The 27,439-nt window shown below is 42.4% G+C and overlaps 1 protein-coding gene across 1 annotated transcript; it reads right to left on the bottom strand.

Annotated features, from left to right (window-relative positions):
• Positions 1-2,830: 2,830 nt before the first annotated feature.
• Positions 2,831-26,372, bottom strand: ARPIN (actin related protein 2/3 complex inhibitor). Its single transcript, XM_036735312.1, has 6 exons — positions 26,240-26,372; positions 21,495-21,570; positions 16,998-17,130; positions 10,336-10,542; positions 9,679-9,842; positions 2,831-3,316 (listed from the first exon to the last, which is right to left on the bottom strand). The coding sequence occupies exons 1-6, from the start codon at positions 26,329-26,331 to the stop codon at positions 3,308-3,310; spliced, it is 681 nt and encodes a 226-aa protein (XP_036591207.1). The 5' UTR covers positions 26,332-26,372; the 3' UTR covers positions 2,831-3,307.
• Between the last annotated feature and the right edge of the window lie 1,067 nt (positions 26,373-27,439).

Raw genomic sequence — 27,439 nt, 5'->3', positions numbered from 1 at the left:
GACGCTTACTTCCGGCCAGTCCCTCTGCCAATAGTGTCCCCCCGCCCGAAATATAGAGACGGCGCTTAAGGCCCGCCCCCTACTCCCGACCCTTCTTAGGGAGCCGTTTTCTGTGGCTGGGACTCAGTTTTCCCACCAGCTCTTTTGTGATCCTTGGGAGCCCATCGCTAACCTTTACAAAAACAAAAACAAAAATAGGTTCCCGCCCCCTGATACCCAAGGTCTGGGGGCATTTTTCAAAGACCCATATCCTTGCCCTGCTCCAAATTAACAGGATGGTTGGACATGAGGGATAAATAATAGACCCTGGCTCTGTGCAGGGCCTGGAGTCAGGTGGACCTGAGTTCAAATCCAGCCTCAGACCCTCACTAGCTGCGTGACTCCACTTGTTTGCCTGGGGTTCCTCATCTGTAAAATGGGGCTCATGATAGCACCTTCCAGGGTCGTTGTGAGGGTCACACGTAATAACAACTGCGAAGCACCCGGCTGGCAGTAAATATTACGTAAGTGCTATTATGTGTTCTTTGCTCCCATAAAATAATCTCCTAAGCACAGCAGGCAGTGAGATGACACAAGGGTACCTGCTTAATCAGTAACAAAGCCAGGGCGGTGTATCTACAGCCCTGGACTCAAGAGATCTGTGTTCGAATGTCATCTCAGCTAGGAGCTAGCAGTATGACCTCGGACAATTCGGTTAACTCCTCTGCTCCTGCTTCCTCACATGTAAAAGGGGAGGGTTGGCGGTTCTCCTTCTATGACCCTCTGATCTTCCTGCGTGCTCGATTCCACCAGACTACACTGAGGCGGCATTAAAGTCACCAGGCTCAGGAAGACACAGAGTTTATTTAGACTCGGAGCCAGAAGCCCCAAGTCAAGCCCTCCCCAAAGACAGGTGGGAATATGGAACTTCCTTAATGTGAGGATAATTCCTAGCTATCCCTTAACCCAAACTCTCACCCTACCCATAGAGGGTTTTTATAATTTCTTTTTATCTATCGTGCACAAGTTTCATCAGAATTGAGAAAATGCACCTTCTTGCATTGGTGTGGAATACCGCATATACTGGTGGACACAGCAAACTTGTTGGTGTTGTTCATCTGCTTCTGTTTTCTTTCCTAATCTTTGTCACAAAGGATAGCTCCCTGGGAGGGATATATATTCAGAAGGTAAAGTGACAGAAAAACAAAAGGTATCCGTCCCCCATCAATAAAAACCAAAATAAAAATTTTTAAATAAATGTGATGCAACCTGCCTTTTAGGCAGTGGATATAGGACACAAGGTGGGCCTGGAATCAGGAAGACCCAAGTTCAAATCCAGCCTCAGACACTTACTAGCTGTGTGACCCTGGGCAAGTCACTGAACCCTGTTTGCCTCAGTTCCCTCAACATTTAAAGGAGGATATTAACCACACCAACCTTGCAGGCTTGTTGTAAGGATCAAATGAGATAACAACTGTGAAATTCTTAGCACAGTGTCTGGCACATAGTAGGGGCTTTATAATGCTTATTTCCTTTGGAAGGAAATAATATGAGAGAGTTTAATCCATCAGCAGCATTATTTCAAGGACCCTGGAATGTGGAAAATTAGGGTTCCATTCTGGCAGACTAGATGTTTTCTGCTTGCCCATCTGACAAATGATACTGACCAGGAAATCTTCTGACAAAAACATTATTTTTCAGAACCTTCTTTTCCTTCAGGACTTGCCTTTCTTTGTATCCCTAGCGCTTAACAGTGCCTGGCATATAGTAGGCGTCTAATAAATGCTTACTGACTGACAGAACTGAGCTATGAAGCAAAGGGCCAGTTACTACCCAATTTTGTGTCCAGCCCAGTCTGGGGAAGGACCATAGAGTCAACTCCAATCCCAAAGTTTGTCTTTGTTTCTCTCCGCCTCGTGTAACACCTGGCACAGAGTAGATATTCAATAAATGCCCACTGATGACTGATATTCTCAGAATGTTCTGGAGAGAGGTTAAGTCATGGAGATCTCCAAGGCTCCACCTAGGCCCTGCTCCTTTTTCAGGAAAAGTAGATTTTTTTCCTAGTTCAGATTCTGGGTGTTTTTTTTGTAGCATATTAACTGTCTAGTCAGCAGTACCAACACTTAGAAACCACTTTCAGTGAACAGCATCCTGAAACTAAGAAAGATTAGAGCATTTACTGGCACTGACTCAAACTAAGAATCACACACTTAAATCAAAGGGTTATTTTGTGTTCTCCCACCCCAGAAATTTTTTTTTTTTTGTTTGTTTTTGCTTTTTTTTTGGGGGGGGGGGCAGGGCAATTGGGGTTAAGTGACTTGCCCAAGGTCACACAGCTAGTACATGTGTCAAGTGTCTGAGGCCGGATTTGAACTCAGGTCCTCCTGACTTCAGGGCCGGTGCTCTACTGACTGCGCCACCTAGCTGCCCCCTCCCACCCCAGAAATTTATTAATTAACAAAAACTGTTGATAAAATTAGCTTGTGGTATAAAAGAGGCATAAGTTACATTAAAAATCAAAACATTCTGGACTGGTAGGGTTAGTTTTAGAGCTATGGAGCAATTAGGCACACCAATGGACCCCTTTGGCTCTTCCCTATCAACTGCCCAATTAGTGCCAGCCAAATCCAAGGCATCTCGCAATCAGGAGATAGAGATTAAAGTTGCCAGCCCCAGTGAGGGGACAATTAGTGGAGGGACAAAGTGAAATTGGGGATGAAGGCTACAGTGTAAATGGAAATATGGCTGCATTGCCAAGAAAGGTAAGAGGGGTATGGGGCTGTGGGAGAGAGTATATGAATCTATGCAAGGCCATAGGGAAGGAGCACAAAGAGGAAGAAAGAGGAACTGATATCCAACTTTAGTTTTTCAGGGACCCATTCAGGAAATTAAAGCCAAAATGGCCAACAGGGAATTCACCAACTTGTTCCCATGAGCCACTGTGTCTCAGCTGAGTGAGTCACTTTTATTTCCTCCATGTGTAGTTATGAATAATTCCAATTCATCTTGGAGGTATCTGGTCACACTCTAGGAAGACTCTTGAGCCACCTGAATGAGGACAGGAACTAAACATGGGAAACTCTGAAAAGAACAGGCCTTGAGCCTAGGTCCTCTAGGAGCCACAACGAATGGATTTGCCCAGCCCCAAAAGGATTTTAGTGGAGATGGGCCAGCCTGAAGCATATTCCAACCACCTGCTAAGATGAAGTGATGACATCTTCCCCTCCTACTGCCACTGTTCCATGAGAAGCATCAAAGATGAAATTAGGGTGAAGGGATTCAAAAGATAGAGGCCACCAGAGAGATGCTCCACTTCCTGCTACTCTCAGTCATCCTGGAGAAACAGTAAAAAAAAAAAAAAATAGAACAGTTATTAACAGAGAGCATTATTTGGAATGCTCAGACTGGTCAGGGATCAGACTGCAGTCCACCATCTTGGAAGGCCAGCAAAAAGACTCAGAAGTCATTGGTGAAGACTATTCAAGAGTCTTGGGACAAGCAGAGTATCAGGTGGGTCAAACCACTGCCACCATCTCACCCACCACCTCCCCTCAGGCCCAGGGGCAGACAGTCCAAGAGTTCTAGGAATTGGAACACCCCTTTCTTCAGGTCACTGGCCCTGCTTTCAGCCTGACCCCTGCAGCCACCAAGCACTGACCAACTGCCTCCACTAATGCTTACTGACTGACAGAACTGAGCTATGAAGCAAAGGGCCAGTTACTACCCAACTTTATGTGCAGCCCGGTCTAGGGAAGGACCACAGAGTCAACTCCAACCCCAAAGTTTGTCTTTGTTTCTCTCTACCTCACGTAATACCTAGCACAGAGTAGATATTCAATAAATGCTCACTGATGGACAGGGAAACCCAAGAACCCCGGGATACCAGAGCCACCGGATCCCATTGGCTGTGGTTCTATCCAACTCTCAACAGTCATCATCCAAGGGAATAGTAACCCTTGAGGAGATACAACCTAGAAACCATCTGTAGCTGACTGCATTCCCTGCCTGCTCAGCAACTATGATTGCCAAAGACCCAGAAGGAAACATTCTCACCACAAAAGGGCATGCCGTTACCACCTGCCCTGCTGCTGCTCCCTGAGGACCACGGTGCCTTTCCATCTGACTTGAAGCTGAAACCGCCTACATACACTGTCTTCTCCTATTACAATGGGAGCTTAATGAGAGCAGAGACTGTCTTGCTTTTCTGTATTAGAACAATGTACATGTAAATTGCATGTAGAACAATGCACATAGTAATAGCCTAATAAATACTTGTTTATCCACTCATCCCATGGAATATCTGGCCCTAGGAACTGGCCCAGTGGTTCTCACCTTTTTAAAACCTGTAACTTGCTTATTCTTTAATAGTTTCATTGGCTGGGAAATTCTCAGTATGGAAACTCCTTCCATCAACTGTAACATACCATGTTAGAAAGGTGAGAAATGACTTGGCCAAGGTCACATAGCCATTATGCCTCAGAAGCAAGCCCCGGACTCAGATCTAACTGACTCTAAGGTTTTCTCTTCTAAACCAATTCACTAAGACAAAATACAACAAAAAACCACCTCACCTGGCTGCCATTACAAACATAAACAATAATTTTGTGATTCATCTGCCTGGAAAAATAACCCATTGTTGTGGTTACTTTTCTTTAAATATTCAATTGAGAACTTTAAAAAATGTAAACTCAAATCTTCAATGAAAAATACACATAAAAAAAGAAACATCTGTGAGTATGCACTGAAGACCAATTAAAACTCATCTTTTGAATGAATATGAGGAATTCAAAGAAAGATGGGAGGGGAAGGTTGGCTAAATAAGCAAATAAAGTTACCACACACCATTTAAAATAAACGATAAAATCAGGGCAGCTAGGTGGCACAGTAAGTAGAGCATGGCCCTGGAGTCAGGAGGGCCTGAGTTCAAATCCAGCCTCAGACACCTGACACACTTACTAGCTGTATGACCTTGGGCAAGTCATTTAACCGCAATTGCCCTGCCTTCCCCCCTGCAAAAAAAAAAAAAAGGAAAAAAAATGATAAAATGTCCTATTATCTTGGCCAGGTAAGAACACATCAAAAACAAATAATCATAAGCTTTAGACTAAAGAAAGAAAACAAATTCCTTGATCAATTGGGTTGCATAGGAATTGTTTTCTGATTAGCTGAGGAAGCTTGGTAATGCCCTGTGGGGTTTATATAAAACCAGGGATCTAATTGAGAACCCTAGGTATCTGAAAAGAAAGGAGAGAGTCTTCTATCTACCACAGGTTCCCAAAATGAGTGATATTGCCCCCTGGGGGCGCTAGAACAATCCAGGGGGATGATAATTGGGGTGCAGTTGGGGGATGTTGAATAAAAATAAGGTGGTGGTGGAAGTCCAGCATGCATCAGCAGGAATATGTGTATGTAATGACTTGTTTCATGATGCAATGCATCATCAAAATTTCAATGCAGGAAAAAACCCACATTTTTACAATAAATTATTAAATTTAAGATGTGTCATTTAAAAACAATTTCTATTTTTTGAAGTGATGCAAATTTCCAAAAAAAAACAAACCCCAAACCATTAAAGGGTTAATGAAAGTAGATTTCTAGGAGGGTGCTGAGTAATTTTTCTGTTTTGAAAAGGGGGCAGTAGGCCAAATAGGTTTGAGAACCTCTGATCTAAACCCTCTAGAAAGAATCAATTGGACGGAAGGAACAGAGCTTTACAGCCTCAGTCTCTGTCTGCTCTCTCCCTTTCGACCAAAGGATCTCATAAACTTCTTCCTGTCTTTCCGCTGAAGTCCTAATGGTGTGCCTGGAACAACTGATGACAGTATTTGCATCAGGAGGCAAGGACAAACCAGATTCAAGACTCTCCAAGAAGCCCAATAGAAAAACTGTAACATATCCAATGTTACTACCCTGAAGTCTCTAGCAAAAAGACTTTCAAGCACTGTGTAACCCATTTATCATTTGCACTCTAAGCCTGAGATCACATTTCCCTGTATTCTGTGTATAATGGTAAGAGAGTGTGCCACAGACTTTTATTTTATTTTATTTTTGGGAGAGGGAGGTGTTTTATAACAACTGTTCTTACCACACCACCTTAGTAAACACCCTCTTTCTAAAAGTTAATTAAGTCTGGATGACTGGTATAAATGACAGTTAGGTGGTACAGCTAGGTGGCACAATGGATAGAGCTCTGGGCCTGGAGTCAAGAAGACCTAAGTTCAAATCCAGACTCAGAGACCTGCTAGCTGTGTGACCCTGGGTAGGTCACTTCATTTTGCCTCAGTTTCCTCATCTGGAAAATAACCTGAAGATGGAAATGGCAAACCACTCCAGTATCTTTGCCAAGAAAACCCCAAATGGGGTCACAAAGAGTTGAACATGACTGAATAACAACTGACTAGTATAAAATTATAATTATGGTGGGAAGCACACTGATGGGGCTTTTGAGCTATACGGCAATAGAAAGACAACCTCCTCTACCAGTAAGGCAAGATTCATGACCTCTAAGATGACCCCGAACGTGCCTGTGTAGTTTGGAATTGCAAAGTGTAAGAGACACTCTAGGTAGAAGGCAGAGGAAGTATAACATTTATTTAGACACCAGAGGATCAAATCCCAGAACCAGTAATTCCAATTTGATATAGCAGTAATTGTATTCCAAAATCACCTCAATGTAACAACAAGGAAATTATAACACATTATTACAGCAAGGAACCAAACCATCCTATAACCTTCCCCTCTCCTGAAGCCTTCCCATAAACACTCACGAATGCCAATTGTCCGCTTGCCCGCATTCTCTCCCCACTCAGTTCTCCGAAGCTCCCTGGTTTCCACTCTCTGCTCTGCATTCTCTCTGCAGCTCTCTGAGTTCTGTAGCTCGCTAGTCTGCAGATTCTCAACCTTTATCATCTTAGAGTTCTCACTTCTTCTCCTTGGGCTAGATTCTGAATTTACAATGGCTACCTTCTGGGTATATATACTCTTTTTAGGGCCTAAGGGCTTCACACCCAATCATGGCAAGAGTGTAGGCCTGGGGCTTAGCATTTAGTAATCAAAGGGTATGGGCTTACCTCTAATCATACCTCCCTTAGCCCCACCTGAGGCCTACTGAATGAGTGGGAAAGATCTTTAACCACTGATTGGCATCACACCTCCAAACCCTCAGGGCTACCCCTTGAAGCCAGCAGTAGCCACACCTTAGAGACCCAACTCATCCATACAAGCAGAGTTGGGATGGTTGCCCCAGAGCATACACTTGTATGAACTGACATAAAATGATGCAAGAAGAAGCAGGTTAATAGTAGATACAATAATATAAGTAAAAATAACCCAAAAGCAAGATTTAAAGTCATAGAACTACAATGACTAGTCTTGGCGTTGGCCCTGAAGAAATGCCCCTCTCTCCTTTCTCCAGGAAGGGCCTATGGGTCTGAAATTTTTACATGTGATGTCAAACATCATAGGTTGATTTCGCTTAACTGATTTTTCTTTATTACATGGGAAGACTCAACAGCACAGGGTAAGAGAGGAATATATGGGCAAATGATAGTCAGGTAAAAACAAAAGATATCAATGACATTTAAAAAAAACTAAATAAATACATGTTTAAATGAGTGGTTCAGATTAAATAACCTCTCAAGTTCCTTTCTAAATTCTATAATGCTACAAGGAGGCAGCCAGAGGAACTCTCATGGCAATTTGTTGAGAAGAAATGCATTCTGGGACGGTTACTTAACTTCCCGTAAAATGGAAAAATAATAATAGCTAACATTCATGTATCACCTATTATGTGCCAGGCACTGTGCTAAGCACATTATATGCTAATATATTATTATAAGCACATATAATACTGAAATTATATTTCATTTGAGCCTCACAACAACCCTAGGAAGCAGGTACTATCATTACCCTCATTTTACCGATGAGGAAACTGAGGCAAACAGAAATTAAATGATTTGCCCAGGGTCACACAGGGTAGTATCTGAGGCTGGATTTGAATTCAGGTCTTCCTGACTCCATTGAGCCATCTACCTGCGCTATTTCCACTCTACATCCCTTCTCTCCTAGCTCCGCTACCCGCCTCTCACTGTCCACTGGTGCTACTTCTACACGACCACCCCAATATATTCTAAAAGGGGAGAAAAGTAGAACTTCTTGATGGGTGATTAACATTCTCGTTAAAAACAGAGACTTCAGCCTAGTTAGAATTGCCAAATCCACGTGATGAGGTATATTTTCCCTTCTGTTATGGGTTTCTGTATTTGCTACCTTGATGGATAAAAGTTAGGACTGAGTGAGAAATGCATCAAGAGAGGGCCGTGATCCCATCATTGAAGATGCTTAAGCACAGTCTAAAGATGGTGTCCTGTAGAGGAAGAAAAATGGAGGAGATTCCTGCCTAGACACAGATTCAACCAGATTCAATTCTGAATTGAATTATTAATTAATTAATCATTTATTAACATTTGTTAAGCACCAGTTATGTGCCAGGCACTGTGCTAAGCACTAGAGATACAAAAAGAGGTAAAAGACAGTCCCTGCCTTCAAGGAGTTTACAGTCTAACAGAAGACAACATGCAAATAAATATATGCAAAGGAAGCTAAGTACAGGATAAATAGGAGATAATATAGGGAAAGCGCTGGAATTAAGGGAGGTTGGGAAAGGCTCCCTGTTGGAGGTGGGATTTTAGCTGACACTTAAAGGACAATCTCTCATATCCCTTCCAAATCCTAGCATCTATGATTCCGTGAAATATTTTAGCCATTTTTTTATTATTGATACTCATCTAAAAACCCCAGCACCTAGCAGACTGCCTGACTCTTAGCTGGTGTCTAACAAATGCTTGCTGACTGACTAAGCAATTAAACAACATGCAACAAAAATGCTTTCAAGAATAAGAAATTATTTTTATTGATAGACAAGGCTAAATACTTCACAGATACTGGTTCCACTTCCAACTCTATGGGCTTTGGGTAAGCTGTGGAGTTGAGGTAGGTAGAGGAGAAGGAGAAAAGGGGACAAACCAGATGGCTTAGGGTAGCATCTGATGCTTAAGTTTAATTGTTTTGGTTCGCTTTATAAAAAAGCTGATGCAGTATCATTCATCACATCATTCAATGAGTTTCATATACTAGCAAGCGTGTGTGTGTGTGTGTGTGTGTGTGTGTGTGTGTGTGTACTTATTTCCTTGCTGTATAGAGCTCCCAGCGAGGAAAGTCCCTCTACCACCAAACATCAACTGATGTTCTGAAACTTGTAGTCTAAAAGAATTAGTCAGGTTACTAAGAAGTTAAGAGACTTGTCCAGGGTCACAAAGCCTGAGCCCAGGTCATTCTGACTCCAAGGATTTTTCTTTACCCACTCCTAAATACTGCCTCTCCTAGGGATGGATCATCACAAAGTGATCAATTCCACTGGACACTGTAATCACAGTTCAAACTAAAAATTAGGAAAGTCCCTACTCACCAACCTCACTATAACTTGAAGAAATCAGAGGTGCTTTATATGTTATGCTGTGATCAATGTTTGTTAAATTCAATTTGGATTCTGTCAGTTGCTAACTCTCTCTGAAACTGCACAGAAGAGCTAACAAAGCTGGGATTTAAATGGACAGCAGTCTTCCTTGTCTCCACCCCCAACTCTCACCCTCAACTTTAAGACTCACTCCAAGGGCTCAAGAAGCACTCCCAACTTACCCACTCGTCATCCTCTGCCCCATCCCCTTGGCCTCGGATCTCAGATACTGCTCCTTCTAAGGATTTCTGTGCCATGATATTATCTGTCCAGGATGCTCCTGTCTGGCCATCACCAGCAAAATTACATTTGGTCACTGTTCCAGCCTCAAGTTTTGCTAGAGAGCCTAAAAAAGAGAGGGTTAGAATAAGTACCACCAATGGGGAGGAAAAAAAGATTCTTTTCCATTGATGAGAGCTAGTTCCATTCTCAAGAAGTCAATCAAAATAGGGTTGAGCAAGCCCCCAAGCCCACGACTTACTACCATGGATATGTTCAGTGTGTAGATACCAACTTGAGTACCTGATGGTAGTTCTTAGATCCATGACAAAAATCCCATAATATTATGGCAGCCCTCACCCAAAACAGTTTATGAGAACCCTCTGGGGACTAAGGACTCCCAAGGGATTTGTATGAAACTTAAAAATGTCCCTTGGTGACACTACCCATGCACAGAAAAACTTCTGCTGGGCTTCCATGAGTACTGAGGCAAGATGGAGTAGCCTAAGAAGTGAGACCCATGAGGGCCCTTCCATTCATGTAACCAAGAAGTGAGGGGAGATGAGCAGTGGGAAAATCAGTAAGCCGAAGGGGCTTTGAGAAAGGAAATGACCACTCACTTATGAAAGGACCATCACCCTGGGTTTTCAGACGAATTTCTGCACCTAGCTCCAGCTCAATCTTCTCCATCTCAAGCTCTGGAATCCAAAATGCCAGTGTCTGGTCCGGAGTGTGGCTTCCCGTTATCGCAAGCAGCTCTGGCTTTTCCATGAGCCCCTTCAACTCCGTGGGAGAGAGTCTGTCCGTGTCACCTTTGGCTTCCACCTCTGACCACCAGACCAAAGAAGACTCTATTAGAGGTCTGGAACCCCCAGGCAAAAAGTCCTTCTGGCCCCACAGGGTCTCTAGGGTAAGAATAAGATCCCTGTGGAATCCAGGAGCAAAAAGAAGCCTTTCCTGCTCACCTGATGACTTAGCCTGATACTGCTTTCTGTTCAGAAGTCTCTCTAGGACTAATCTGACAGCTGCTTCTTATTGTTAGGATCTTAAACCCTCAGACCCCAGGGATTACATCTTGCCCGTTTTATCAGAAATTCTCAGATGTTTGAGGAGAAAAGACCTTTTCTGATATTGAATGTATTTTTATGAGCCAGCTGGCCCCCATGGATGCCAAATATAGCTGCAGTCCTTAATACCTCAGGTTTTCCTTGTTTTGAGTGCTGATATCAAAGAGCCACCCCTCTTCCCCCCACCCAGCCCCACAGCCAAAATGGAAAACCCTTTACAACCTGGCCCCTTCCTACTTTTCCAGTCTTCTGACACTTTTCTCCCTTCCACATAATCTATGGTGGCTGTTCCTTGCATAACACACCATCTCCTGATTGTGTGCCTTTGCAATGGCTGTCCCCCAGGCCTGCAATACTCTCCCTCCTCACCTCTGCCTCCTAGCTTCCCTGGCTTCCTCCAAGACTCACCTAGTAAAAAAGGCCCTTCCTGGTTTTCCTTCATGAAAACACGAGAAGTAAAGAGCCAGGCTTTCACAGATGACTTTCTACGGCACACACATGTTCAAAGTCATACTGAGAGGTGTAGGGAATATGCCTACTCTGTCTGCTGTTTGTTACAATAAAACATGTGAATGAATAGAACAAAATAGAGGCTCAGTCACTGTCTTCAAAGGAGGTGTCTTCCGCATGTGTTAATATCACACACATGGACAGAACTTTCAGTGATCTGCTGAGGATCACCACGAAGTGAGACATAAAACAGACATAAGCCCAATAAAAGTATTAGATAGGGTCGTGGAATTAGATAGTCCTCATGGTGTACGGGAATGAGTTACACTAAGTCAAGAAAATACGAGTTCAAATCCCACTTCTAACACTAACTAGCTGTGTTAGCATGGACAGACCTATAAAATGGGAATCCTGATATCTGTATACCTTGGAGGGATTTTGTGAAGATCATGTAACACGATATATGTAACATGCTTTATAAGCTTTCAGGCACTACATATAGGTCAGCTATTATCATCATGAAGGAGGCTAAAAGATGAAGTCACTATTTAGGGCAAAGTCCTCCAGATGCTCCTTTTTGTACAAAACATTGTGTTGATCTGCACCAAAACCTAGAATTGTCTCAATGAGGCCCATAGCTGCTTAAAAGCTACTTAACAAAAAAAAAAAAAGTAACTTAGCCATGTGCCCCAGAAATAAAGTAGAGGAAAAATACAGATTGCCCAGATTTATGAATTTCAGTTGGACTGGCAGCATATCGTTGGGGCTCCAGTCCCCTGGGTATGTGTATCTTGGACAAGCACTAGTTAGACAATGAGCTTGGGCCTACAACTGAACAGGAGTAGGAGAACATCAGGATGGAATGAATTTAGGAAATCATACTGTACTTTCAATTATTCCAAACGCCTCACTGACACAAAAGCCCATCCATCTAGTCAACATCATAATTCTGCCGGTGATGGGTCAGCTAGGTGGTACAATGGATAGAGTAGCAGGACTGGAGTCAAGAAGACCTGAGTTTAAATCCAGCCTCAGACCCTTCCTAGCTATGCATACTTACTAATATGACCCTGGGCAAGTCACTTAACCTCTGTTTGCCTCACTTTCCTCACTTGTGAAGTTGGGATAATAATAGCAGTTGTTGTGAGGATCAAATGAGAAATCTGTAAAGTGCTTAGCACAGTGTCTAGTACACAGTAGGTACTATATAAATGTTAGCGACGATGACGATGTTGATGGTGACGTCAATGCAGCAGTGAATCATGGAATACCATGATCTCGGAAGAGTCAAAAACTGCAGGTGACCCTTTAAGCCCATCAAACTGGCAAAGGCTGAAATATTCAAGGCTGGCAGGGCTATGGAAAAATAGGCATGCTAATTCACTGACAGTGAATCAGACATGAATCGGCCTATTTCCAAAAGCAATATGAAATCATGTAATAAAAGTTACAAAATTGTTCGTATCTTTCAACCCAGTTACTCATTAGGAGGTTTCTACTCCAGGGAGGTCAATGACAACAAGAAAAGACATTATCTTTATACGAGTTTCCAAAGAAGTGCTATTCATAAGAGCAGAAAGCTGGGGATAAACTGTACACCCAGTGCCGAGACAGTAAATGAATAAATTGTGGCATATGAATGAAATGGAATATTCTTGGAATGACAAATATGAAGAATTCAGAGAAATGTGGGAACACTTCTAAGAAATGATACAGAAAGTTGTAGCAAAGGACACTATTCATACAACTACGTAAATGAAGACGAACTCAAGCAGCAACAAAATTCAGGCGACAACAATGCTCAGTGTTGTAGTACTTTGTACCATTTAAAGGACACGAGCATTTTTCTCTCTTAACAAATGGTCATTACAAAAGCAAATGGTAATTTACACCACTCAGAGCCACAATCTCTCTTCTGTGCTCTTCAGCTGAACTTCTGGTGGGAGCTATACTCTGTTCTTGGTTTATTTGTTTTTTAGGCTAAAACAAAATTTAACAATTAATTGTTTTCACCTATCCCAAAGGCCAGTGAATAGACAAACAAGTAGGCTGCAGAAGAGTATCAATGATGACATTCATTCAAGAGCAGCATAATAGTATTACTGGGGGAGTAGTAAAAGAGATAGGTTAGTCACATAGAAAAGGAGAGGGATAAGAGAGGGCGTAAGTGCTGTACTCCTACCTCTGAAATGGCTAAAGAGTCAGAGAAGGGCCTCCAGTGCACTGGGTAGGACCTCCATGGAATATTTACAGAAAGACATGGGCAAGAATCCCACAGGATAAGATGGTGTAGTTGGGCCACGATCTTCACAAAGGGTGGGAGTAATCACACTGATGAGATCACAGATCCATCAAAAGTCTAAAGAAGTGGTAAACTGTCTGTTGTACACTATGCCTGCCATAATTTGGACAAAGGAAACATTAGGGAGGACCTGGAGTAGTCGGGAAAGGTTTCCCGGTTGAAATAGGACTGGATGCAGGCCATGAAGGATGGACAAGATTTCAGTAGGGGAATGGGAGAGAGAATGGTATCTGAGGCAACAATAGACAATATGAATGAAATCATGGAGACAGGAGTGAGCATGGTCTGTCTGTGAGAGGCCAGCCTCACTAAAGCTGACGGTAGAAGCTAAAAATACTTAGAAACATTGTAAAGTTGGACTAGAAGGGGAAGGACATGACTCATGTTTTATCTTTTTTTCAAAGCAAGCTTAAAGTCTCTTTTCATTGTGTTGCTCACATTTATTAGTAAATTTTAACTCTGACATAGGATTGTGACCATATCTTAGCCTCTAGGGAGTGGTAATCTGCCCTAGGATCAATTGTAAAGAGCTTAGCATAGTGCCTGGCACATAGTAGGTCATCCTCATCATCATTATTATTACTAGGTACTCCATGAGTCAGGGGCTAACCCTAGGCTGAAGCCTAGTTTATTGCTGCCCAAACCTATGGCTAATCCAGTGAGCCACACTCCCTATTCCCCTATTCTTATATCTATCAGGCAGTAAAATTACTCTAACTGGGTCTATATTTTTATCATCTATGACAATTCAATGCGAGATCAGGGTCAGGAGAACTAAAGACTGATTGGCTGACCTACCCCATTTAGGTTTGTCTTTGTAGAGGAGAATGAAAAAAAAAATCAAGGGGAGCAAAGATAGCAAAAAAGGTAAGAGGAAAATAAACAGACCAGTTGCCATACTGTTAGAAGCCATCATGTTTAACATCTCATTAGATGTCTCTTGTATTGGGAGGTTATCCCTGCCTCAGAGATGGAAGCTCTAAATATCCTAAGAGAAGAGGAGGGGTAGGGGGCAGCAAAGGGAGATAAATCCTCCTCCTCTGAGGGGCTTGGCTGGGACCCTTTCACAAACTAGACTGGTCTGCCACCTAATTGAACTGGCTTGCTCTTTAATCCTAGACCTAGGGGTATTTTTGATTCTCTCAGCCAGTCACAATTATTTCTTGTGTAGCATCGTCTATTTTTAATCCCAATGATCAAAGCACTTTATTCCTCTCAAACTGATTAGGCGGTTAAAAGTTAACACTTTTAATTGATTCAATTAGACTGGCTGAGATTTCTTTTTGTTGTTGTTCAGTCCTGTCTGAGTATTCTTCATCCCACTTGGGGTTTTCTTAGCAAAGACACTGGAGTGATTTGCCATTTCCTTCTTCAGCTCATTTTACAGATGAGGAAACTAAAGCAAACAGGGTTAAATGACTTGCCCAGGGACACATAGCTAGTATGTGTCTGTGATTTGAACTCAGGAAGATGAGTCTTCCTGACTTCAGGTCTGGTGCTCTAACCACTTTACCACCTAGCTGCCTCTATTAATTAGATTAACATGATCAACCCCCATCCTGACAATTATATTTCCCCTTCCTAAATAACTCATTCACTTACACATACACGCATAATCACACACAAACTCAAACACACATACACACTCCCATAAACATTCTGGGGGAGAGATCTGTGATTTCATCACTGTATGAGATTTCCAGGAAACTTTCTATACCACTGCAGGTCAGCATGGGTTCTGTAACTGTAATGGTAATCAGGGAAGGACTTTTTTTTTGCTGTTCTCTTTTGGGATGCTAAGGCTATCAAGTGCTTTTAATGAGTCTCATCTTTGTTTGAAAGGGGCAGGTAAAGTGGACCCCTTTTTGTTTTGGAGTGTTTCTGAGCACTAAAGCAATCAGGAGTCATTGATTGAAACAATGTATATGATATGGTGCTAGGGATTGAAGAACTTTCCCATACCCTAAATGCCCCGGCATTTGGCCCCAGCCCTCAGGGTCCTAAACAGCTTATATGTAACTGAAAGGTTAGCGTTTGACTTTTGGGCGTACACTCATTGAAAGAGTATTGGTGAGGAGACTTTGGGCAAGCCTTGAAACAGCACCCCACCCCCCAGCTTTGAAAACCTAGATGTTGGTGCTTCTTTGGTAACTATGTATTGCTATGGATAAACTGGTTTGTGTTAGTTGATCTGTTTATAATGTATGCTTGTAATTTCTGTTTGTATTTGCTCTAAAGTTCAGGGTGCTGGCTTTTTCCCCTGAACTAAGTGAATGATATATGCATGTTTAATTAAAGTGAGACTGTTAACCCCTTGAAGTTGCTTTCTTTAGAAAAGCAGATCAAAGAACCTGTGCTAGCAGCCCTCCTGTGTGCTGGTGTTATTGGCCTTACACAGCCACAGCAGCTGCTAGCAACATTGTTGTTACAGTAACTTACATAATCTTTGAGAGTTGCTTGGACCTCTTAGAGGTTAAATGATTGCCTTAAGGTCACACACAACCAGTCTATGTTTGAGAAAGACTTGAACCCAAATCCTGAAGGCCTGACTCTGAGGCTTGTTATTCATCTACTAAAATACATCATATAATACTACAATACCTATAATACTACAATATATTACGTACGTTATCTACTATAATATATCTACTACAATACATACATATTTTGAGAAGAAAATGGAAAGAAAAAAAAACCTGTTTCTCCCACTTAATTTTGTGCCTCCCTTCTTTTTCCCCTGTGAAGAGTACTGACTGAAGACATTTCTCTAAATGGAACTCATTTTGCCTCTACTGACGTGGATAAAGGGCTATATTACAGAATCAGCCAGCCTGCTCAATAGTGTATAGAACAGAAAAAGGGGATAAATAGTATTTTCTCCTTTATGCTACCCACCCATCTGCTTCTCTTATCTTTCTCTCTTATTTATCTCTTTGGACTTCAAGGAAATGATTGGCAGGTTAACCAATGTGCTCCCAAGCCTACAGGGCCCCATCAACCAAGTTATATCTTAGGCTGCAAAAGCTTTCAGATGGTGTGTTTAGTCATATCCAACTCTTTGCAACTCGATTTGGGGTTTTCTTGGCAAAGAGAATGGAGCAGTTAGCCATTTCTTTCTCCAATTCATTTTACAGATGAAGAAACTGAGACAAACAAGGTTAAGTGACTTGCCCGAGGTCACACAGCCAGTAAGTATCTGAGGCTGGATTTGAACTTAGGTCTTCCTGACTCCAGGCCTGGTGCTCTATCCACTGAGCCCTAGTTTTTCAAGACTGATTTAATACTAAGATGAAACTTCCCAGGTGTGAAGAAATCTGGAAGCAAGGGAAAAGAAAGACAAGGCTGGCAGAAAGGACAATCATAAGGAAAGCCTGCGGGGGGAGAAGGGAAGGAGAGCTACAGAGAATAAGGCAGAAGAGATGCAGATGCTTGGACAGCCTGGAATTGTGCAAGGGATACCTACTATATGAGGACATGAGGAAGCCCGTGTTCACCTTCCTGGTGTTGCTGAAGTTTGGTTCTATCTCATTCCCCTTGGAGTCAAATTTGCGGCGATGGATGCGACTGGGTCTGATGTACAGCACATAGTAACGCTCCTAGAGTCAAGCAGAGAAGAAGCACAACAGGTTTCCCTTTTCGTCCTACCTGCTTCTGGCTTACTCCCACCAACATTTTCCACCTTCTCTCTGGCCAATCAGTCTATTACAACTGCTCACCCAGTATTATATGCCACACCTAGTACCCAATTCTAATGATCAGAGCCAGGAGGAAACAGTCCATTACAGTTCTGGAAATCTGACCCTATAAACCCTGATCCTCCTGCTGCCATAATTTTGATAAGCAGGGTTAGACTGGATATGAACCAGAGCTGGAAATCACCTGGGATGACCAGGGCAATACCCCAAATAGTGACATGGGAAGGGGGACTGTTTCCTCCCACCTGTGAAATACTTGCTATCAACAGGTCTCACTCCCTTGGCTGGCCCAGGATACCATCCCCTACCCCCAAAATCCCACGACTTTCACACACCTTCTCCTAGGGCTGCATCCTGAAATTTTATATGCTGCCTGGCCACATCCTATTCCCAAACACTAGAGCACTGAATACCATCACAGAAGCAGAGTCAGGAGAGGGATCTTTAAACTGAGGATCAGAAAAAAACTGATACCTGGCACACAGTACAAGCTTAATAGATGCTTATTCACTGAGTGACAGCCTGGCTAATGTTATGCTGCCACCACCCCTACCCCCACCCCCCACAGTAAACTATTACTCCTTGGTAAAATGGTAGTAATGCAAAAATATTTCATTAAAAAAAAACAACTTTTTTATTGCTGTTGGAACAAAGAATTAGAAATAAAATGCTTGTCTATTAAGGAATGGCTGGAAAAATGATAGTATACAAATGTAATAGAATATTATTGTATCATGAAAGAGACAGAGTCACAGAAAACCTGAAAACTCTTAGGAGCTGATATAGGGTAAAGTGAATAGAATCAGAAGAACAATTTTGACAATGACTAGCACAGTGTAAAGGAAAACAACTTGGAAAGATTTCAGAACTCTGATTAAAGCCACGACCAGTCATGACTCCAGAAAACTGATGAAGCATGCTTGCCTCCTCCTAATATTTAGATAGCACTTACTACCTGCCAGGCCCTGTGCTAAGCACTTTACAATTACTACCATATTTAATCCTCGTAACCACCCTGTGAGGTAGCTGCTATTATTATCCCCATTTTACAGAGGAGGAAACTGAGGCAAACAGAGGTTAATGACTTGCCCAGGGCTATACAGCTAGTCAGCGTCCGAGGCTAGATTTGAACTCAGGTCTTCTCGACTCCAAGCTCGGTGCTCTACACACTGTACCAGGTGATAGACTGGAGGTGTGGAATGAGACATCTATTTTCAGAAACACGTTAAAAAAAGAAAATGGAGGTAAGAATACTTATAGCACCTACCTCAAAGGGTGGTTGGGAGGAAAGAGCTTTGCAAATTGCAAAACATTACAGAATGTGAGGTTAATGTGTCAACCCTCAACTGGCACCCCAAGTACCGTTACAGTTATAGGTAATAGCACAAGAGAAAAAGATATACAACATGTGGGTTACTGGAAAAGGGCTTCCCAGTTTCATCAATGACAATAAATGTCCCTATAGTTTATAGATTAGAGATTATCTACTCTATCTTCATTTGAGAAATTAGGTAATTGAAGCCCAGGGTGGTGACAATTTGCTTAATGCCACACAGTTAGTTAGGACACCTAGGTGCTACGCCTGGAGCTGCCACTCATACTGATGTTAGCCCCAAGGTGAAGACCTTGAGAGGCACCTATCACAAGCTGCCTTCCCCTTTCATTGTTTTCTGTGTCCTCTGTGCTACTGAACTGTAAGCCTAACACATATCAGACAGTGAATAAATATTTTTTAAAATGAATGATAATGGAAAAATTATCAAATTAGGTAGCCAAGGAGCTATTTGTTACAATGTTTGTAAAGAGTCTGAAATAAAGAATCTTAATCCACTGTTGTCTGAGGAATTTAACAAAGAAGTGACTAGCACTAAGCACCCACTGTGAAAGAGTAAAGAATGAGAAACCCCTTACTGAGGACTGGCAAATCATTGGAATGTAGGCTCATTAAAGAGACAGGGAGGAGAAGCCCATTCTCTTTCCAGTTTAGGGTTGGTCAGTCTCCTTTTATCAAACTCTGATTTCTTCTTTTTCATTCCTTCAGTGTGTTCATCACTAAGGCCTTGAGACATGGGAACAGAAAACTACATCTGTCAGTGGATAATAGGAAATGATGACAGACTTATTAGAAGGGACATTTACCATAATGCCGAAAGGATCTGTGATTTCATCATGAAGAGGTACTTCCTCCTTTGATCATAACCTTTCTGCAGCATACTATATCATCTTTGAGGACTAGTATGACCCCAAAACTAAGAAACCTGCTATCAGGCCACAAATAAGTTTCTCTGAACTTTGTTGGTCCTCAGACAATAGACCTATGCAACTACAGTAAAGACCTACTCTGATGCCTTTTTGTAGGGTGGAGGTAACCCTACTACTGCTGCCTCAGGTGTCAAAATTCCTAGTTACTGCTGTGATTTGACTTCAGTTTCATCATCACTTGCCTCCCAGATTGGTATGTGGCATATGTGAGCTCACTAGCCCATCCCAAACCAATAAAAATACCACATACTACAATGACAACAAAAGAGGAGAAATCCCAAGGCCAAAAAGTGGAGGCATGATGGCCCTAAAGCCATACTGGGCCATTTGGTATCAAATGAACTCTTTACAAACACTCAGTCAATTACCTCCCCAAACAGTCTATCAGAGCCAAGCACTCTCTATTACACCTGCCTATATCACAAAAAAATGGCCTATTGATACATCTTAAACAACTTATAAACCAGAGATCATCTACTTTCCACCACCTTTATTTATATTTAATTTTTATTTAGTAAGTTTTTAATTTAACATTTATACTGAGATATTTACAGTTACTTAAGTTAGTTAGTTTAAGTAACCTTAGATATCCCAGGATAAATTGGCATATATGTGTGTATGTGTGTGTATGTCTATATGTGTGTATATATGCACACATATATGAAGTTCTATAATATATATTAAAAATAAAATTTATCATTACCATATTTATATATGACTACATTATAATATATAATTACACAGAGAAAGAATCAGTTATAATTTTTATCTACCGTCAGCTAGTTCCTTTGTGTATTTGATGTTGACTTTTCCCTCTTCTGGCATGTGTTGCTGAATGCAGTATTTCTATTATTTCTCCCTTGCAATTCCTTAAAAGTTTCCATGGAAAACACAGATTTCTCTGTGTTAGGAAAAGGAAGAAAAATAGGTTAGTATGAAAAAGGACAAACTGAATGCTTGTCCCAGGCCTCATGCTCTATGGGGACCCTTCAAGGCGTTCTATACTTCATTTGAGCCTGGAATCTCCTTTATAATGCCCTGGGGCTTCATACTTCTAAGTATGAATATAATTAAGTAATTATTAAGTAATAATATAATTATTGCATGGAGGGACAGTCGGCTCCTTATCAATTACTGAGGTCCCAAAGTGTATTTTTTGAAACATTTTTATCGATATCTTTTGTTTTTAAATCACCTCTTTCTAATTGTATTCCTCCTGTTACCCCTTCCTAGAGAACTGTCCTTCATCATAAAGAATGAGTAAAATGTGACCTGGCTGTGCCCTGGCCTTGGAAACACCTGGGTTCAAATCCTGCCTCTGACACATTTTCATATACATACATACATGAATCTATATACACACATAAATATACACATACACGCACAGGGTGTGTGTGTGTGTGTGTGTGTGGGTGTGGGTGTGGATGTGTGGGTGTGTGTGCATGTATAGAGCACCTGGAGTCAGGACGTTCTGAGTTCAAATGGATTTGTAAATGATTTGAGATCCAGTCTCAAGACACTTACTAGCTGTGTGCCCCTGGGCAAGTAACTTAACTTCTATCTGGCTTAGTTTCCTCAACTATAAAATGAGGGTAGTTAAGAGCACCTACCTCACGGGGTTGTTGTGAGAGTAAAACAAGATAATATTCGTAAAGCATTTAGCACAATGTCTGACATATAATAGGGACTTAATAACTGCTTATTCCCTCTTCCCTAAGTATCTCAGTATAAATGCTGGCTCAATCCACCGCTGCCCCCAAACGGTATATTATGGGCTCATTCTCCTCCTCCCTGCTCCACGTGGCCTGACCTTCCCAAAGGCTTTTCCAGTTTATGTTGCACAGATTCCCCCCGCTCAAGAGTACATTGTGCTCTGCCATCTTGGCGGGGAGAGAGGAGGGGAGGGAAGGGAAGAAAATTTGAAACTCAAGAACATCTAAAACTAAGTGTTGTGAACTAAAAATAAAAAAATCTAATAAAAAAAAAGAGTACATCACGCTCACCTTTTTGCCGCTGGCATCTGAGATGTTATGACGAGAGACGTCAACCAGTTCTCCCTCCAGAAGGATACCATTTCCCCTAGCAAAAAGAGGGAAAGGTGAGATCAGCCTAGCTATGTCTTTAAGAAGGAACCATAAGGCTAAGACTCTAAGTCACAAGCCACACTAACACAGAGCTATGACCTAAGTCATCCACATCTACCCTTGTTACCCAAGGCCAAAGAAAAACTATACAAAATGAAAAATGCCCCTTCTTCTAAGGATTTCAGAGGCAAATGATATCAATAATAGCTGATGTGTGTATTTTGCTTTAAAGTTTGAAGAAAAAGAATTGATATGCATTATGCCATTAAACCAAATGAGGAGCAAAAAAAGACACGGCCTAGTCAACCACTTGTCCATTTGTAAATCTCCAATAGGCAGCTGATGATGGGGACTAGAGCTCAGGAGAAGGAAGAGGGCTCATGAAGATCTGGGAGTCATCTTCATGTAGTTGACATATATATACATACATATCATATATATATATATATATATACACACACACATACACACACACACATATACGTAAGGGACAGAATGGTGGTAGAGCAGAGGGTTATTGTTGGTTGTTTGGTCAGGTCCAACTTTCATGACTATATTTGAGGTTTTCTTGGCAAAGATACTGGAGTGGTTTGCCATTTCCTTCTCCAGCTCATTTTACAGGTGAGGAAACTGAGGCAAACAGGGTTAAGTGACTTGCCCAGGGACACACAGCTAGTAAGTGTCTGAGGCTGGATTTAAACTCAGAAAGATGAGTCTTCCTGATTCCAAGACCAGTGTTCTATCCACTGTGCCATCTTGCTGCCCCAGAAGAGAAGGTAGAAAGCTCTAATTCTTAGGTTTTTAAGATAGAGAAAAGCTTATTCCAGGGTTCAAGCAATCTTGGTTGCCTGGTCACCATGGCAGTGCCTGGCATTTTGAGGAAAATGTTTCCCTCAAACTACAGAATTGTACTTCATTCTTCCCACTTACATTCTTCTCAGTCATGCATATTTAAATTATACTAATGATGTAACATGAAAGGACTGTGCTACTTGAAGGATGGCTGTAGCAATGTGGGCTCAGCCTTGACTTCACCTACAGTAGATCCAGCGTGGGCTTCCACTAAGTTCCATACTCCCAGGAAAAGAGATGTATGGCACAGGGATTACTGGCCACCAGGGTTTGGGCTCTCTCCCAGTTACCCAGGAAGTAATCTAATCAGATACTGTGAATCTCCCTCAACTTAGTCTGTAGGTCATCTAGCCTCTACAACAGCCATTACCAATCTATCAACCATCCCAACTGTGGTGTCTACAAGTACACAGGGGAAGGGTACTAACACACACCATCAGAAAAAACACCCCTCCCCAAAATGAGTCAAATGAGCTACATTAAAAGCTTCCACAGGGGCAGCTAGGTGGCATACTGGATAGAGCACCAGTGCTGGAGTCAGGAGGACCTGAGTTTAAATCTAAGCTCAGATACTTACTAGCTGCATGACCCCCAGCAATTCACTTAACCCCAATTTCCTCAAAAAAAAAAGTTTCCACAAAGTCTTTCCTCTGTCTTAAATTGACTTTTCCCTTCCTGGTCACACCCTCTACAAGTCTTTGCTTTTCCTGATGTTGTCTTCTCAAGCTGAGAAGCAGTGGGTTACAATAAAGGCTTGCTGCCCTTCTCTACAACCACTACCCTCTTTTTATTTTTTTTTTCTTTAAAAGCTGAAAAACAATGTATTCCCAAGTTTTAGGGCTAGCTCCTAGATCCAAGACAAATTTGTCAAGCCCCGGTTTAGTCAATGGCTACATTGTCTACATCACCTGTAAGACTAAAACTTCTTGAGAAACAGACATGTTCTCTAGTTTAACTATGTAACATCTAGGACCAAATTGCACAAACTGAGCACTCCATACAAAATCAAGAGAATACAATACTAATACTGTTACATTACTTTGTATCTTGGCAGTGATTAACAGGACATTCACTATCCCAGTAGGAGGCTGGCACAAGTTGGCAGAGAAAGCACAGTCTGCACTTGGGAAATATTAAGCAATTAATAGGGTGTTAGACTGAGAGTCAGGTGTCTTTTTAGAGCTCCCCTCCTAATTCTTGCTGAGAGATGTACAGAAAGTTATTTTGCTTCTCTATAATTTGGCTTCCCCATCTGTCAAAGCAAAAAATAATTCAGACCCAGCTTATAGGGAAGGGTTACCTAGTGCTGGGTTGTTTTGTTCTTTAAAATACTTAAATCAGCCTCCTCAGTGCCACTGCGAAGCAAAGCAGAACAAACACAGTTTGACTAGTGCTCATACCATGCAGTAGGAATGAACTATTGCCCTCTGATCAAGGCAGGGGAATCACCCAAAACAGATAGTGCAGAGTCTGGACACCAGAGGGATTTTGTTTCCATTAACTTGTAAATAATCCCTCTGGGGTGCCAAACTTTCCATAAATTTCCCCTTTTCCCCACAAAGTCTAGTTAGAATCAGAAGTAGGGCATAGTGGGGAAAAAGGACTTGCTCTGAATAAAAAATTCACACAGGGTCAAATTTTGCCTAAATTTGACCTTGCATGGGGAAAAAAAGGCCTACAAGTAATGCAAGTTAGATTACAAGTGCTTAAAAAAATGAACTGTTAGTGACCAAGAGCTAGAAATCTACTTAATGTCAAAATAAGAGGCAATTTAATGCATACTTGGAAGAACTGGGTTCAAATCATACCAGAGATATTATCACTAGAGCTATCAGAGCTATTGTCACTATTAAAGAAGTAGTCACATGGGAAGATCAGAAGACTCAAATTTATCACATATTAATAAACTTTCCTAATATAGCTACTCTACGGGTGTTAACAAAATGCTAAGCTTAAAAGGAATGTAAGCTTTGGGGGCAGGAACTGTTTTTCCTATTATTTTAGAAGCCCAGTGTAGTGATTCAATTTAGTTTTAGGTAACTGTCTGAGGCACTGAGAGGTCAGTCAGTAAACAAGCATTTAACCCTAATAAATAGGCTGGACACCCAGTCAGAGCCAAGAGATACAGAGAAAAAGGAAAAGCAGCCTCTGCCCTCCAGGTACTTACACTCTAATAGGAAGGACATGTATATAGGTAGGTACATACAGTGTAGATGGAAGGTAACCTTAGAAAATTAGCAGCTGGGGGTTGAGCTGAGTCTTGGACAGAGCCAGGGAGTCTAAGGCAGAGGTGAAGGTGCTCTCCTGAGCATCCCAGGCAATTCAAAGGTTACAAAGAGAGCAGATGACTTTGCGTCCTGAGAAAGAGGAAGTAGTCCAGTATGGTAAGATTGTAGCCAGCATGAAGAAGAATAATGTGCAAGAAGATTGGAGGCCGGGTTATAAAGAACATTGGAAATGTCAAAGAGGGGAAATAATAGGGAGCCACTGGGGTTTATTGAGTAGAGTGGTGGCATGGGCAGACTTACACTTTAGGAAAATCATCTGGCAACTCTACGGAAAAAGACTGGCCTGCACAGTGATGTGAAGCAGGGACATAAATCAAGAGGCTATTGCAAAAGGCAGGGGAGAGGAGATGAGGGTCTGCACTAAGGTTTCCAATCTGAATAATGGGAAGAAAGTGGAACCCTCCACATTAATATGGAAGTTCAGGAGAGGGATAGATTTTAGCAAGTAAATAAAGAATTCGGTTTTGGGTGTGCTCAATTTGGGATGCCCATTCTGTGATCATACAGGTCTTCCCAACTCCAAGGCCAGCCTGCTTTCTATTCCTGAAGCCACAGCTCCTAAGGCCTTAGGCACAGTAGGCGCTTAATAAATGCTTTCAAAATGAATACTAAACACAGAAACAAAATAAGGTTGCTGGCCAATGCAGCCTTGCCACTGCTCTATGTAACCCTGGCCCATTCACTGACCCTTTTTTGCTCGTCAGGGTTCTATTGGTACAAGAATGGTCCTATTAAAAAGTAAATTGTCTGAAGGGAGAGGGCTGTGAACTGTGGGGCATTATTAGGACTGGAAAAGGAAAGAATTTGGGACTCGGTCTCTAGATCTTTGTCATTAGTCCCCAGAATATCACTGCCCTCCAAGAGCCAGTTTTGGGGCAGCTAGATGGCGAAGTGGTTAGAGCATTAGCCCTGGGATCTGAGTTAAAATGCGACCTTAGACACTAGCGGTGTGACCCTGGGCAAGTCACTTAATTCCGATTGCCTCTCAAAAAAAGAGTCGGTTTTCTCATCAGTAACTTGGAGATGATACTGGTGCCACTCCACCTAACCTGACTGACAAAGGATTATGTAAATGTCATGGGAACCGGAGCCTCGAAGGGATCCCCCAGAGTCAGGTGCAAGGAGATGCGCGAGATCCACGCAGTGGCATCCCATACTCCCGATCTTGCAGGCACTCAAGTTAACCCAGGTAGATTACAGCACGCAGTCCCTTAGCCAGGTTGGATTTAACGTTGTTTGGGCGCTTTAACCATTAAAAATCCATTTTTCCAAAGAAGGAAAACAGTACAGCAAAGCTGAGGCACCCTCTGCCCCAATGCAATGACTTTGACCACTCCTCCCAAGTCTCCTTCTTCCCCACCCTCATTCCCAGCTGGGAGGAAAGGAGCCGAAGCCAAAAAGACAGGGGCGGCAGAGGCCCCGGCCCGTCCAGTCTTTGGGCCAGGGAAAGACTCGGGGCGCAGAGATCCGGAAAACAGCTGCCCAAGACCCAAGCGCAGGACGGAGCCCAAACCGGAGCCCTACCGCTGGTACGCAGCCGGATCCCAAGAGCCGGGCAGCCGAGTGCTGTGCACTGCCTTGTTCCGGAGGGCGCTGTCGTGATAGATGCGACTCATTGGGACAGAGGTTGGGATTTAGTTAGAATGATTTTGCAACTACTTCCTCCCCGGGACGGGACGATGGAATGCTTGCGGTGGGGGATGATGAAGATGTAGGAGTCTGCCGAGGGATAGGTAAGAGCAGACAAGTCTCAATTTTCAGGACACACGGAAATCAAGCTCCCATCAATTCAGCCCGGTCTAGCCCTCGAGGCCAGCTCTGAGAGATCAAGGTCTATACCTCCCCTACGCCCCAAAACTCTTCTCCTCCCTGTTTTTACGGAATGGTATGGTCCAGGCCTCTCCTTTCCAAGATCTGGCTTTAAAGGAATAGAGCTCTTCCTAAGAGGGCCGGGCAATGTACCTTCTTCCCTGAAGGGGCGCAACCCTCAGAGCCGAACAGCGTCCCTGACCACAAGGGAAGGAGAACACGGATTGGTATGTAGTTATAAGTAATAAAGTAAACGAAGTAATAAAACACGAATCAGGAACAGAAATCAGCTCCGTGCTTTCCCTTCTCCTTGTGCTAAAGATGTAGGAGACCACAGATCCTGTGAGGTTCTGCTTAGTAGAAGTTCAGAATGAGTCTATCTCAGAAGAGAGGGCAGAGAGAACTGATCTCAAAAGAAGCAGAGCCCTAAGGTAGGGGATGTGATGGCTATATCCCAAAAGAAGCTGTCACGTGTTGCCTGCCGTTGGACTCAGCTGTTTCTGAGCATATGGTATGCTTTTTTTTTTTTTTGATTTCGTTAAAGAACCAGGAGAAACCAAGCCATCTTCCCAAAATAGAATGAAACCTGAATTGGACTGCAAGGCAGAAGACACGAGTTTCCCTGGCTCTGCCACTATGTGACTATAGCCAAACTTCTTAATCTCTGGGCCTCGATTTTCTTATAAGTAAAATAATGGGGTTGAATCTCTAAGAGCCCTTCCTGTGCTAAATCCTGTCATCTCTCACTAACTGATCTTGGGCAGTCACTTCACTTTCCAGGCCTAGAATTTCCTTCCCTTTAAAATGAGAGAGTTACCTGGTTTTCCCCTTTTGTTCTGATTCTTCTTTCACAACATGACTGATGTGGAAATACGTTTAATATGATTATACATGTATAACCTATATTAGATTGCA

This window comes from Trichosurus vulpecula, chromosome 8 (assembly GCF_011100635.1).
Source record: "Trichosurus vulpecula isolate mTriVul1 chromosome 8, mTriVul1.pri, whole genome shotgun sequence".
Lineage (NCBI taxonomy): Eukaryota > Metazoa > Chordata > Mammalia > Diprotodontia > Phalangeridae > Trichosurus > Trichosurus vulpecula.
Note: the sequence above shows the minus strand (reverse complement) of the source record. Positions and strands in the feature narration are given on the sequence as shown.

Coding starts and splice junctions, on each gene's coding strand:
- ARPIN (XM_036735312.1), bottom strand. CDS start 26,331: ATGAGTCGCATCTATCACGACAGCGCCCTCCGGAACAAGGCAGTGCAC. Junction 17,131..21,494: donor CAGATGCCAGCGGCAAAAAG/GTGAGCGTGATG, acceptor GCTTGACTCTAG/GAGCGTTACTATGTGCTGTA. Junction 9,843..10,335: donor GGGTGATGGTCCTTTCATAA/GTGAGTGGTCAT, acceptor TCTCTTTTTTAG/GCTCTCTAGCAAAACTTGAG.